Source organism: Leopardus geoffroyi, chromosome B4 (assembly GCF_018350155.1).
Source record: "Leopardus geoffroyi isolate Oge1 chromosome B4, O.geoffroyi_Oge1_pat1.0, whole genome shotgun sequence".
NCBI lineage: Eukaryota > Metazoa > Chordata > Mammalia > Carnivora > Felidae > Leopardus > Leopardus geoffroyi.
In genome coordinates, this window is record NC_059341.1 from 37949355 (window position 1) to 37963829 (window position 14475).

The 14475-nt window shown below is 52.5% G+C and overlaps 1 protein-coding gene across 8 annotated transcripts in view; it reads left to right on the top strand.

The window, feature by feature from the left end:
• TEAD4 (TEA domain transcription factor 4) overlaps nt 1–14475 on the top strand; it is a 65060-nt gene that overhangs the window by 38882 nt on the left and 11703 nt on the right. For 4 of the 8 annotated variants that reach the window (XM_045466847.1, XM_045466851.1, XM_045466850.1 and 1 more), the window contains 7 exons: nt 2678–2742; nt 3214–3276; nt 7036–7164; nt 8255–8298; nt 8818–8873; nt 11309–11496; nt 12595–12768. In XM_045466847.1, coding sequence (XP_045322803.1) covers nt 2678–2742; nt 3214–3276; nt 7036–7164; nt 8255–8298; nt 8818–8873; nt 11309–11496; nt 12595–12768 — 719 coding nt within the window. The remainder of the gene's footprint in view (nt 1–2677; nt 2743–3213; nt 3277–7035; nt 7165–8254; nt 8299–8817; nt 8874–11308; nt 11497–12594; nt 12769–14475) is intronic. The other 4 variants (XM_045466848.1, XM_045466855.1, XM_045466854.1 and 1 more) reach the window with 2 other exon arrangements.

Genomic DNA, 14475 nt, shown 5'->3' on the forward strand with positions numbered 1-14475 from the left:
CAGACACAGTAGAAAATCCACGTATAACTTGAACTCCCCCAGAACTTAACTACTAACAGCCTGCTATTGACCAGAGCCTTATCAATAATATAAAGTCGATTAACACATATTTTGTATGTTATATGTATTCACTATATCCTTATAGTAAAGTAAGCTAGAGAAAGGAAAATGTTATTTAAAAAATCCTAAGGAAGAGAAAATACATATGGTACTGTGCTGTATTTATTGAGAATAATTCATGTGTAAGTGGACTTGTGCCGTTCAAACCCATGTTCTTCAAGGGTCGGCTGTCAAGATTTGCTGATATACCCTTTATTTGACAAACAGGGCCAGATTTTGGAGATGCCGACCTGAATGGGGATGTGTGGTCTCTTGCTCTGAGGTGTTGAGAATCTAACAGAAAAGACAGACAGAACTGATAGGTTGCTCCCTGCACACAAGGTGTGGGCTAGAGGAGCAGCACGGGAACACAATGGTCTCTGATGCCATTCAGACGACTGCCCCCTGCCTTTCCCACCACCCGCCCTGGGACTCTCCAACTTGCCCTTCTCAAGAGCATGTCCTCCAGCACTGCAGTCAGCTTCCTGGCTCTCAGGAACTTTCTCTCTCCCCTTGCTCTTCTCCTTGTTCCCAGGCTGGTCTCTGAACTACACTACTCCCACAGGCCTGTTTGTTTTACGGGAAAGGAAACTGAGCCAAAGTTAAGGTCTGTTTCCTAAGTCTATAAAAATTTGGTTGGAATAATCTTGAGAAAATACCCTAAAAGGGCCTGTTCTATTTATTTATTTATTTATTTATTTATTTATTTATTTATTTATTTAATTGTATTTAATTTTATTTTTATTAAATTTTTTTTAATGTTTATTTTTGACAGAGAGAGAGAGTATGAGCGGGGGAGGGGCAGAGAGAGAGAGAGACACAGAATCTAAAGCAGGCTGCAGGCTCTGAGCTGTCAGCACAGAACCCGATGCGGAGCTCAAGCCCACAAACCGCGAGATCATGACCTGAGCCAAAGTCGGACGCTCAACCGACTGAGACACCCAGGCGCACCTAAAAGGGCCTGTTTTAAGAAGAGAAGTCTGGGTAAAGGTCCATGGAGGAATAAAATCCCATTGGCCACGGTCCCATAGCTCATTTGTGGAACCACTGGGCTAGCATCTGGCTCCCCAAATCCCAGTTCTGTGACCCGTGTATAGTCACCACTGGTGATGACTTAGACTCTCTGGCAAGTGATAATAGCACTTCATAGCTGCAACATGAGTGTCTCAAGTTAGACATGGGGCAGGACTGTTGAACTTTATTCAGACATTTGTTTAAAGGAGCCTTTGGAATACCTCTCCCTGGAGAGCTTTGAGAAGAGCCATCTTGCTGGATCCCTGTTTTAGGTGCAGACCAGCCGGCAGGTGATATCCTCAGGGTCTGATCCTCCCTCCCTTCTTTCCCTGACACAGACAGTCCAGTGCTCAGGCCAGCTAGTCTTTCTGGCAGATGAGACCTCTTCAGGGTGGCCTCTTAATTCAGCGTTGGCAGTGGGGAAAGGTCAGCTGGGGGGCCAGCTTGGCCTTGGCTGTGCTCTCTGCTTACAGCAGGGTGGCCGACAGCCTATTCATCACCACCACCCCACCCCCACCCCCTGCACCCGTAGTCTCCTTACTCATAGTCACAGTCCTCCAGGCTCAACAAGGGCCAGCAGGACAGGGCAGGCTGTCGGCTGTGCCCTCTGGCCCCAGAGCTGGACCAGGGAGGTGGTAGCTCCTGCTGAAATCCCTTTGCCCTCCCTCTCCCCAGCCCAATGCCCTTCTTTATGGTTTAATCCTACCCAGTGGTCAAGGTCCAGCTGAAGGCTCACCTGACCCAACCTGAACTGACCCCTTGTGCTCTGAACACACTGTGTGTTCCCTGTCTGTGGCACGCACTGGAGTTACAGCATGGGCACACGTCTCTCCTCAGCTAGGTGGCAGTTTCTTTGAAGACGGAACCTCTTTTCATAATTGCATTTATAGTAGTAGAGGACACAGGTGGCTCCTCACAGTTTTCTGAGATCCCTTAGATGCAGCTTTAGCCCCTAGCAGGGTGGGCCCATGGCGCACACTCAGTATTACTTGTTGACTGGTTAGAGCCATGGAGCTGGAGTTGTGGTCTGCCTGGGTTTTCTTTGAGTTAAGCGCTTCAGACCTCCTCTCTGGGGACCCTCGGTGTCTCAGCACGTATGTCCCCCATCCCCGCTGCTGCTCGCAGACCAGACAAGACATCTTGTAAGGCCCTGCTCGTATGGAGGTGGTGGAAGCCGCGGGGACTGCATGGGGGATGGCCAAAGCCCAGGCGCTTCCCTGCAGCCTCTCAAGTGTGCAGAAGGCCCCAGGAGGAGGCAGGACTGTCAGCCTGCTGTAGAGTGGAGGGGAGGAGGTGGCCTCTGAGAGGGCTCCCCAAGTTTGTGTGGGGCCCACAGCCCTGTCACCTCCTTGCTCTCAGGTTACCAGTCTCCCACCAAGGCCTCAGCTTCCTCTTGCTGCTGGGAGATCCGTGGGATCCAAGGAGGGCAGGAGGGAACCTGTAGAATCCTCACCCCAAGTACCTAGTCAAGGTGGCCAGAGGATGAGGGAAGAGATCTCCCAGATCGTCCTGTGTGCCTGCCTTTTGTCCTTCTTCTGCTGAGAAGCTGTTGGTGTCTCTGTAGGTCGGAATGAGCTGATTGCCCGCTACATCAAGCTCCGGACAGGCAAGACCCGCACCAGGAAGCAGGTGGGCCCTGAAAGATGAGTGTGGGTCCCAGGGGCAGGTACCCCAGTTCCAGCCTGCTCCCATGGTGGGCCAGGGCCTCTGTAGGCCCCAGTGTGGATTCCTGGTGGGGCTGGTTCAGAGAGGTTGTGTCTTTTTGGTGTGCCACAGTAAGTTCAGTTTCCCTGTGGTTCCTGTTGCTATCAACTGGGAGGAAATCCCTCACCTTACAGGGGAGTCAGCAGCCCCCTCCCCTCTCCAGGACACCAGAAGAACAGAGGACAAAGTACTGGCACTATACTTGTATTTATTGCCAAAGTCTGGATTAGCTGGATATGGAGGGACTGAAGGCCCACCATTGACTGGCCATTTCATTCATTCATTCCACAGATGTGGATTGAGGCTGAGGAGGGCAGTGCTGAGGGTCAGGGAGCCAGAATGGGGAGCACAGGCCTTCTGGGAGGTAGGGACAGGAGTCTTCTCTTCCTGCTGCAGGTCTCCAGCCACATCCAGGTGCTGGCCCGTCGCAAAGCCCGCGAGATCCAGGCCAAGCTAAAGGTAAGGCAAACAGCAGCAGTGGGAGGGAGGACCTAGGGCATGGGTGGGGCCAGCTTCCTAGAAGTTGGAGCTCCTTTTCCAGCAGGAAAAGTCTTCCCTTGGGTTCAGGGGCTGGCTGTTTGTATGCAGAGCCAGCATGCTTGTTGGTGTTAAGAAGACTGGGATTTAGCCTATAATCGTGCTCCTGTCTATATAGGGAATGACACTTGACTTCAGAGCCGTGTGTGTATGTGTGTGTGTGTGTGTGTGTGTGTGTGTGTGTGTGTGTGTGTGTGTGTAAGTATGTGTGACCACCAGGCTCTAGAGCATCCCCCCTCCCTGGACAGAGTACTTCCCAGATCACAGTGGGATTGTCCTCCATACCCCCTTCCTTGAGGACGTCCTTGAGCCACTGGCCCCTTATTTGCCATCTGCTGAGCCTACAGGGTGGTCAGGCTTGGGAGGCACTGCTGTGGGTGGTGGGGTGGGGGTGGGTTGTACTGTGGGAGCTGGTGGAATTCCTTCCTGCACTCTGCTCTCTGAGATGGGCAGTTCTCTCCCCTCCCCAGGTCAGCCCTACCTTACAGGGCTATGCCCCACAGGACTCCCCCTGGGGCACTCTGTTCCCCACAGGACTTAGGCCTTCTGGTCGCTGGAGCCAGGGGACCCTTTTGGTGAATGGCAAGAGGGAGTGAGTCCCCACCCCACCATAGACAAGCTCGTAGCAGAGTTTGCCCAGCTACTTGGCAGGAAGAGCTAACATCTGAGGGAATCAGACTGAGTCCAGCAGTTAACACACTTTTTTTTAAGCAGCCGGGTCCCCCCTTTCCCCCCCAAACAAAATATCACCCCAATATGTTATCAACGGGGCTACTCCAGTCAAAGCTAGGTTAGTGAGGAATAGGCCAGAGACCCTGCTCCCATCTGCTTCTGATGCTCTGTGGCTCTTGAACCCCAAAGTAGCTCATAACCCAGTTAAAAACCCCTGAACTAGAGGAGCTTGAAGGTCCCGTGTGGCTTCAGTTGTCCGTGATCCTGACATGGGAGGCTCCAAATGAGTGGTGGGAACTCCCAGGAAGCCGCACCCCGCTGCCCACTCAGCCCAGCTGTCCCCAGCCCCCACAGCTGCAGCCCGGCACCTCGTTCCTTTGTCCCTGGGACAGCTGGCTGGGCCTCAGCTGTCACTCCCTCTCAAGCCAGCACACGTACCCTCAGACACCCTTGGGTCCTGGAGTCCAACTTGAGCCCCACTTTCCCTCTCTGGTCTGCCTTTCACTGGGACCCTGGCAGGGGGCCAGAATGGAGACAAGACTTTACAATGTTCTGTTTACAGCCATCCAGGGAAACTTTTAATTCCCTTGGGGACCATCTATATGGGCACATTTGCTTCAAGGAATCGCACCTACCTTTGTCCACATGCTGTAACTTGGAGGCCAGGGAGAGCCTTCGTAGACCACTGGATGGGCATCAAGGGGAGCCATGAGCCCCTTAAATAATATGCAAATCTTTATATGAGTTTTCTTGGGGAGACTGGTTTGAGGATTTTGTCATATTCTCAAAGGGGTCTGTGACCTAACATAATCCCTGGTGGACAGACTTCTATTAGATAGAAATCCTCCAGGACCCGGGATTTGGTGTAGCATGCTCTGCCCTTGTACCATGTGAACTTGGATGAGTCACTGACCTTCCTCAAGCTCCATTTGGTTTAAAATGTAAAATGACAGAGTTAAGCAAGTTGACGTCTGAGGTCCTCTCCAGCCCCAAAATTCAGTGACTCCCTGGCCCTATAGCCTGGCCATTTGATGTCACTCCTCATAATGTCCTTCCTACTTCCCCCTGATTCCTGTCCCACCCTGGTAAGGACGTGGTTTCCTGAGTCCCAGTCATTTGTTTAGATCAGCTATCCGGGAAGGGACGTAAGTGGCAGACATTGAGCGGATGGAGCTCTCTGGCTTCATAATGTAGTTGTTAACCACAGAGGTCTGCAAGCTTTGGGAGGGTATGGCTTGCTGCATCATACATGTCCTCCTGGAGGGAGAGGCCTGAGCCAGCTGGCCTGGGCGTGTTTGACTTCTTCCTCCTGAACAGTGCAAGTGTCCTTGGGAAGAGGCCACCTTATGCTGATTAGCTCCCTCTTTGGTTATCAGGGAGCCTCTGAGAGCAAGGCCCAAGTTTGACCCCAAAAGGACAGTGGTTTGAGGATGACCCGTCCACTCAGAAGGGTTTCCTGTGTGTTCTGTGGTGTGCGCTGGGTGCTGGCAAATATCAGTGTCCATCCTCCTCACTCCCTGCCCCAGTGTCCTCCACCCCCCTGCTCCAGCCCTGCAGAGGCCCAGAGGTAAATTGATAATGCCAACCGGGGCCAAACTCTCAGGCCAACCATCACCACTGTCAACACCGTAGTCACATAAATTCTCTGAGCCTCGGTTTCTTCATCTTAAAATGGGGATCCTACTGGTGCTATTGGCCTCACAGGAGTGCTGTGATGTTCAGAGTCCACGTGTGGGTCACCTTGTGCCAAGTGAGTGCAGATGGTCCTGGAGAGGCTGAGTGGAGGGGCCTTTGGAATCCTGCCCCAGAATCACGAGGTGTTGGGATGCTGTCGGGGGCCACCAAGGTGGTGCCCGCCTCACAAGGCTATGGTGGGGACTCAGTGAAACTGTCATAGAATGGCACCTGTAGGCTGCAGGGACCTCCATCGCTTCTCCGGGATGACTCGGTTATGACTCAGGACAGATCTGGGTCTACCAACTTCATTACCAAATAACAGCTAATTTATTTTCTCTGTTTAAAAATATTCATCGTAAAGATAGAATTTCTAATCTGAGCTCCTGAGTTGACATAATCCAATCTTTTGGCCTCAATTAAGCTATACACGCTGAATAATACTTGCCATTCCAGTCTATAAATGTGGTCTTATTTTGGACAAAAACACAGTTCCCATCAGGCTTTTTGAAATACAGAAATCTCAGTACTGAAATACGGTCTCATCACTTTTGAAGACCTGTGGGATTAGGACACTCAGGATGGGAACTGCTGGCTTACACACATATAAAAATTGTTACTACTATTATTATCATCATCACTAATGTCATTAAGTGCCTGTTTGTTCCTCACATATGCTTCCCTGAGTACTTCTTTGTTCAGAGCTGGTGCAGGGTGAACCCGTTTTTGGGGCCTTTGGACCCAGGGAGGGCAGACCGTACATGTTTACATCCTGACATGGAAAAGTCTGGGGGTGACTTGGGTGTCCACAGTGCAAGGGGAGACCCCTGGGGCAGGCCTGAGACAGGTGGGGCCACAGGAGATCGCCCCATGCCTCTAGACAGTTCATGTGACCGAGGATTACCCCTCCTGTCCATTCAAGGAGGGCTCTGACATATTTATGTATCATCTACTATGAGCCAGGTACCATGCCAGCTGCCAGTGGTGTGGAGGCGAGCAAGGACTAAAAAGCTCCTGTTCTCAGAGTATCCCCATGGAGACACCGCCTGGCAGATGGTCTCCAAAAGGCCCTTTAAGCTCTAATAAAATAGGCTGGACACGTATTTTGCCCCTTTGACAGATGAGGAAACTGATCAGAGAAACCAAGTGACCTGCACTTAGTCACAAACAAAGTTAATAGCACTGCAGGGGCGTAAGCTTCAGCCCTCAGGGCCTTGTCCAGGGCTCTGGCCACTGGCGATAGGACAGCTTCCCTGAGCACAAGCCCGGACCCCGCCTTGCCCTTGCCTGCCCTAGTGACCACTGCTGAGGCCCTCCCTTCCAATGTCTCCCCAGGACCAGGCAGCTAAGGACAAGGCCCTGCAGAGCATGGCTCCCATGTCGCCCGCCCAGGCCATCTCCGCCACAGCCTTCCACAGTAAAATGGCCCTCGCCCGGGGCCCAGGCCACCCAGCAGTCTCAGGGGTAAGTGGGGCTGCCTGGAGCCAGAGGCCACACCAGCCCCTCGTTCTCACTCCTCCCCCTCCTGAGGAGCCAGAGGCACTGGCCAGGCCACATTTCTCTCACTTGAGTCCTCCCAGGCCAGGAGAGCCAGGGGGAAGGAGGGACCAAGGGCCAAGGGGCCACGCTGAGGCACAGCTCTGCTGACATCGGCACCACCTTCTCGGGGGCCTTGACGGTGACACAGCAGACCTCCCACAAGGGGCAAAGCAGCTCCCATTAGCTGACCAACCAAGGAGCTCTACAGAGTTGGCCCGATTGACAGGTGAGGGGGCTGACGCCTGAGTCTTTGGTGTAACACCAGCATGCCCCTGAGCAGCTCTCCACCACTTGGCCCTGTCCCGGCTCCCCCTCCCCTCCGCTCCTCAGCACTGTTCCCTTTCCAGTCGGAGAGCTGATGTTCAGGAACAAACGCTTGTTTGGGTTTTAAATTTCTTGGCCACGGCCAGCTTGGTCACCCTTTCAGAATGATCTAGAAAGGCTCCTCCTTTCTAGGGCTGTGTCCTCACAAGGTTTGCTTGGCTATAGGGTCTACATGGGTCTTCACCATGCACCCATAACACTGCCCTAGGTGTGTAGGGAAGGACCTCACCCCATGCTCGGTGAGCCTCTCGTCCAGGAGTTTTCAAAGTGTGCTCCAGAGACTGCTAGTCCGTCAGAATATTGCATAGATAGGGAACAAAATAATTTTGTGCATAAGGAAGTTTGGGACGCTTACAACTAAATAGGTTTCTTGACCTTGGACTGTTCAGGCCTTATGTGCTGCTACGCACTGTGGGCCTCTAAGGGAGGAATACAGTTGCTGTAATTCTAAACCTGGGGTTTCTCTCAAGGAGCACCTTCTTGGCAGAGTGTGTCTAGAGACTAGAGCTCCTTGAAACACACTTTGGGACACTGCTGTAACCTAGCCCAGTGTAGCAGTGCTGACTCTCCTTACTGCCCACTGGGTCTAGGCCCCCAACCCTGCCTTCCAGATGAGGCCCCTGCTCGGTCTTCCCACACCATGGCCCTGGTGCATGGGGCTGTGCTGACTCTGTGCTTTTTGCCTCCTCAGTTTTGGCAAGGAGCTTTGCCGAGCCAAGCTGGAACATCCCATGAGTGAGTATGGCCTGCTACCAGTTGCTCTCTGAACTGAACTTGAGCCTGTGAACTTGTGCTGTTGAGCCTGGCTCCCAGTATGGGACAGGGTGGCAGTCTGGGGGCAGCCTTTCAAGGAGGGGCTTGAGCTTTGGGATCAGGCTGTCCTGCTTTTTAGGCAATAGCTCAGTCTGTGGTGTGGACACGCTAGGGTGGCATTTGCTGAAACTCCAGTCTGTCCAGTGTGAAACAAGGCCAGAGCTTGGGACCCTGAGGGAGAGGGGCTAGGAAGCAGACCTCTGGCTGGCTTGGGAGGGAAGGAAGGAGGGAGGAATGGATTTTCCCAGCAGACATGCTGCTTCTGTGGGTCATCCATGAAACTTGAGGGGCTTGGCAGGGGAGGGAGCAGGTGGCCAGAGCCCATTAAGGCCACTTATGCTCAGACCACTGGGGCCAGCCACACACAGCGTTGGACACTGCCAGAGACTCCTGGGCTGCAACCTGCCCAGGGCTTACACCTCCTCTCTCCTGTCTCCATAGTGTGAAACCTTTCTCTCAACAAACCTACGCTGTCCAGACTTCGCTGACTCTGCCAGGTGGGTCGGCAGCGCACAGCTCCCGTGCACCTCACACACCTGCAGCTCCTGCCCTCCAGGTCCCGGCCCCCCGACAGCTGGATGCCTCATGCCCCTGTTACATGCTGCCCTGGCGTGTGCTCAGTCTCCTGGCCCCACCCCATTCTGTGCTCCTGCCACGCACACCTCTGCCGTGCACCAAGCCCGCCATGCCTCTCGGGTTGTTTGATATACTCAGGGCTTCCAAGGGTGCACACGGGTCAGAGGGGACGGTCCTTGTGCCCCAGGGCAGCTGTCCCCCGGCCATCTTTCTATGCTGCATGTGTGTCCTGTGCAGCTTGGCTCCTGGGATGGCTTCCCTCTTGGTGATGCTAAGATGTCTCCTTCAAAATGGGAGGTCCAAGGAGAGTGTGGCTTTGTTGCCTGGAGCCACTTGTGAGCAGAGGGAACACTCCTGGGCAGAGGCCTGGAGCATGGGTAGGGCCCCTCCCTCTCACTGCTCAGGTAACCTGCCCTGTCTTTGCTGCTTTCTCATGGAGGTCCCTTACCTCCTTCCTCTCTGAAGGGCAAGACAGGATCCTTCCCCTTAACCAACTTTTCTGGCTCGGGGAATGACTCCCTGCTGACCTTCTGGCCTGGCTGGTTCTGTTCTGAGAGCAGCCCACCACCCTCCTGGTGTCCCTATTGCTACTTTCTCCCAGCACAAGCGATCCACCCTCCTGGTGTCCCTATTGCTACTTTCTCCCAGCACGAGCGATCCACCCTCCTGTGTGTCCCCTCCTCTCCCTGGCCTCACTGTCTTGGTTCAGGCCCACCTACTCTTGCCTGGATTACTGCAGCAGCCTCTTAACCTGACACCGGTTTTATCTCGCTTCCCCTCTTCACCCTGTAATTTACCCCAGGGACCTTTATAAAGCATCAATCCCACCATGTGGTTCCTAGGCTTAAACTCCAATCCTTAAATAAATAAATAAATAAATAAATAAATAAATAAATAAATAGATAGATAGATAGATACATAGATACATAGATACATAGATAGATAGATAAATAATAAATAATGAGCAAACAAACAAACTCCAATCCTGGCTCCCTGGTGCCTTCTGGGTACAATCTAAACTCTGTAGTAGGACTTGCATGGACCTCCTTGGTAACTTAGCTTTCTCTCCTCTCCCTCCTTCCCTCCATGCCCCCAGCCCTGCCCTGCCTCTGGGCTGTTGCTCAGGCCTCCTGGAAGCTCCTCTGCCCTGCCCCCACCCAGTTTAGGCATCCTGAGCGCTCTGCACCCCCATCTGACACTTGACACTCTATTGCCAGTATCTGGGGTTGGGGGGCAACGTTTGTGGCTGACTGGTCTGTGTCTTCTGTGTATCCAGTCATGTCTGGCACATAGCACTTGTTCAGTGTCCAGCATGGCCCTCCTCCCACCCCTGTGTTTCTTCTCTGTCTCCTTCCTTGAATGCTCCCGAGTTACCCACCTCAGCATGTGGGGCTTCCCAGCCTGGAAAGCTGGTGTCTGGAGTTCTGTCTCACTGCTTTCTCATGTCCCGTCAGTCACTAAGGCCCAGGATGTGCCTCCTCTATCCCTTACTCTTCCCTCCACTACACTGCTTTCATTCAGGCCGTCATTTTTCCACTGGGAAAACATCCCTGGGACCAATCCTCTGACCGCCTCACCCCTGCCCAGTCCTTCCCTCACACTGAGTAGGATCTTTCAGAAATGCATGTCTGATCAGTTCACTGTCCTCCCTAAAATCCTCTGTCCCTCTCAGACTCTCAGGCTAAAATTCATGCTGCTTAGCCCAGTACCCCCGTCCGGCTCATCTCTTGTCTTCGTTTCCTGCCACTGGCACAAACCCACCCACTCTCCAGTTCCTCTGAGGACGGGGCTTCTCACAGCCCCTAGTTTGCCTCTGCCGTGTCCTCTGCTTGGAGCACCCTTTCCCCTTTCTCCCCTCCTGCCTGTACTTACTATTTCCTTCAAGCATCACTTTCTTGGGAAAAACCTTCCCTGCCCACCCCCAAGTGCATACTTTGTCAATTCTTATCACACTCATTACTTCTGTTATTAGCAAACCTGTAAGGAATGCCAGGCACTGTTCTAGGAGCTGGAGAGACTGCAGTGAACAGATCCGGAAACTTCCAGTTCTCACGGGGCTTCCATCACTATAAAGCAGTCAGTGTGTCTGGTTATCTTTGACCGGACCAGAAGCTCCTCCACAAGAACGTAGTTGTGCTGCTCGGAAGCCCTCAGCCCAGCTGGCATCCCGGCCCCTCCACGCGGCATCCATTTTCTCTTGAGGACAGTTCTGTATGGGGGGCCCAAGGGGCCTAACTTGTACCGGGCCAGGCACTCCCCTCCACCACCCCTGCCGGGGGGGGTCCCATTTAGGGGAGGCAGGAGATGATTCCCTTGCCAGCACAGGGTCTCACGGCTGGGCCTGGGATCCTCGCAGAGGCTGAGGTGTGGACCCGTCCCCATGTGCCTTTCCTGCTGCATGCAGGGTTTGAGTCTCCTGCAGGACCCGCCCCATCGCCCTCAGCACCCCCGGCACCCCCATGGCAGGGCCGCAGTGTGGCCAGCTCCAAGCTCTGGATGTTGGAGTTCTCTGCCTTCCTGGAGCAGCAGCAGGACCCTGATACGGTAGGTCCTGGCCTGGGTCTGGCTGGCTCTCCCACCCTCTCCTGTTCCCAGAGGTTCTTGCTCCCATGTCTTTCCAGCTCTTTTCCCACCCACTTCTGGCTTCCTGCCCTGGCCTTCTGCCCCACTCCACTTCTGGGTTTTACTTAGATGTCCTGTTGCTTCCCAGTCTTCCCTTCCATTGGCCCTCCCCCTTTCCTTCATCCTCCCTCCCTCTTCTTTCCTCACTTCACCTCCCTCTTTCCCTGACACTGTTGATGCTCCCACCCCAAAGCCGTCCCCTGGTTTCTTTTTCTATCCCGGTTCTCCTGGCCTCTCCCTCTGCTGCTCCCTCTCTGATCTGTACTCTTCCCTCCATGCTCTCTGCCCTCCCACCCAGCACCGCCCCCCCTTTCCCCTGTGGCTCTGAGGAGCCTCCTGTGTCTGACCCATATCTTTGGGACGGTAGCAGAGAGAGGAGCCCCATCCCCACCCTGTCTCCTTCAGGGTCCCGTGTCCCTGGTGACCAGCGTTACCTGCAAAGGTCAGAGGAGGAGGAGGAGCTAGAGAAGGCTGGGCTGACAGGGTGCCAAAGCCTGGGGGACTTCACAGACCATTTCACACTGATGTTTTCAAACTTGTTTTTTCAGCTGAGGCACCCATTAATCATACTCTTACTCAGAAGCCCAGTGGGTACAACAGAAGAAGTAGACTTTGGTTGTAGCCAGGTGCCTGTAAGGGACACAGAGGCAGCCTAGCCCCCATCTATAGGGTGGAGCACCGTTTGAAAACAGCTTATCTAGGTCAGTGGTCTGACGTGACAGATGAGATAACTGAGGCCCAAAGATAGAAAATGCCCACATAGCCAGGGCAAGAATGATACACATAACTGCAATTTATTGAGTACTGACTAGGTGCAGGCACAGCACCAAATGCTTTATACGCGTTACCTTTGCTTTACATTTGATCCTTTTACTGTCTCCATTTAACCAGTTGGGAAACTGAGGCCCAGAGAAGTGAAGTCACGTGCTCTAGGTGGCATGGCTGTGATCTGAGCTCTGGGCTGCTGTGTCTGCCCTGATACCTTCTACCTGTCCCTGAAACCAGCTGTTCTCTCCACAGTATAACAAGCACCTGTTTGTACACATTGGCCAGTCAAGCCCAAGCTACAGTGACCCCTACCTCGAAGCCGTGGACATCCGCCAGATCTATGACAAATTCCCAGAGAAAAAGGGGGGACTCAAGGAGCTCTTTGAACGGGGACCTTCCAATGCCTTTTTTCTTGTGAAATTCTGGGTAAGCCCTTTGATAAACTCTTCCTTCCAGTCCCTAGTACGTTGATGATAACGAGGAGAAGGGAGGAAGAGTGAGCATAAGGTGCCATTTCCATGAGTGGAAACCCGGAGAAGGCAGGGCCAGTGCAGAGTGGGGAAGCAAGCACAAAACGGCCACACAGTGGCGGGAGGCTGAGACAGGGAGCCAGCCAGTGGTGCTGGAGGGCCGAGCTAGCAGAATCAGTCTCTCTTCTGAGAGGTGGTGATGGCATCCGGGTCTGGCCAGGAAATGCAGCCTCTAGGGGGCTATAGCGCTGCAAACAGACCTCAGGAGACACTGAAGGGGGCATAGACAAAGAGCCAACGTGGAATGTTTGCCAACTCCTGAGCTGGTTTCAGGGCTGGAACAGAGCAGCTCTTGGGCTGGGCAGGGCTTGGAGAAGTAGGCCGTAGGATTAGGATAGGTCACCCCAAGAGGAATACCTACCCAGCTTGTCAAACAGCTGAGCCCATAGGCTTTGCCTCTGCTGCCTTCCCTGCCTCACCCCTGGACGGGTTCTGTGTTGGGAGAGCCCCCTGCTTTTGAAACATCTCCTCTAAGACTAGGAGGTGTAGTACCTGTGCTGGGAGCTTACCTTCTGGGGGCCCAGTATACGCAGAAAAGGGGTGCAGGGAAGAGAGTCAGACAAGTGCACACTAAGCCAGTGGTGAGGAAGTGCAGAAGTCCTTCGGGCATGCTGATTGGAGCCTTTGAACAGTTTCAGAGTATTTTACATATAATTCCAGGTGGCTTAAAGGCCCCTGGCTGGGAATCTCCAGCCTGGGCTTCTATAATCAAACCCATGGGCCTGGCTATCTTCAGAAGAGACAGTGCTAGAACTGAGACTCGGGGCCCTGGAGCTTTAGGGTGCTTGGCTTTTACACACTGCAGGCTTGCTGTATGAGCAGAATGGAAATTGGACCTGGGCCTTTAGGGATGGGCCAGATCTATCAGGATCTGAGCCTGGCAAGGGCTGGTACAGCCTGGGGGAGGCATAAGGAAGTGGGCTCTAGAGGGGAAATCATGGGTACAGGTGTGTGAGAGGGAATAATAGATAATAAGACTGGAAAGGGGAGTTGGATCCTGAAGGTCTTGGTCATACAAGGTCTGGGTTTTAATCTATCCTGGGATGAAAAATAGGTTATATTTTCTTTCACTTTATCTTATTTTTAAATCAGTGAATATTAACTAATACCAAAGGCTTATAGTGAGAAGTGTCAGATTTTTGTCCCACTCCTCCCCAACCCCAATCCCGATCCCCAGAGGCAGTTGATGTAAATTTTCGCTTGTTTATTCTAGGTTTTATCTCCTGAGTTCAAAGTCCTACCTTTATATTGCTATACCTTGATATCACAACTAAGACATTTTGTATTTATTCCAGTACTGTAGAAAAGCATCAGCAATGTTATATCACTTTCCCCCTCATCACCTCAGTACTATCATATACAGTAAGTTGTATAATTTAATAAAAGCAATAAAATGTTTACATTTTTGACCATGCAAAATGACTACCAGAGAGCCAAGAATAATGCTTATGATGTAACTATGTGTTATGATCACGTTTTATTTTTTGTACAATTTTCTTGTTTTTTTCTTACAAATAAATGGCTTTCTTACTTGCATATTTCTAAATAAACCTATTATTAAAATTTTACAAATCGTTCCATCATAACCATCATATAAATTTTT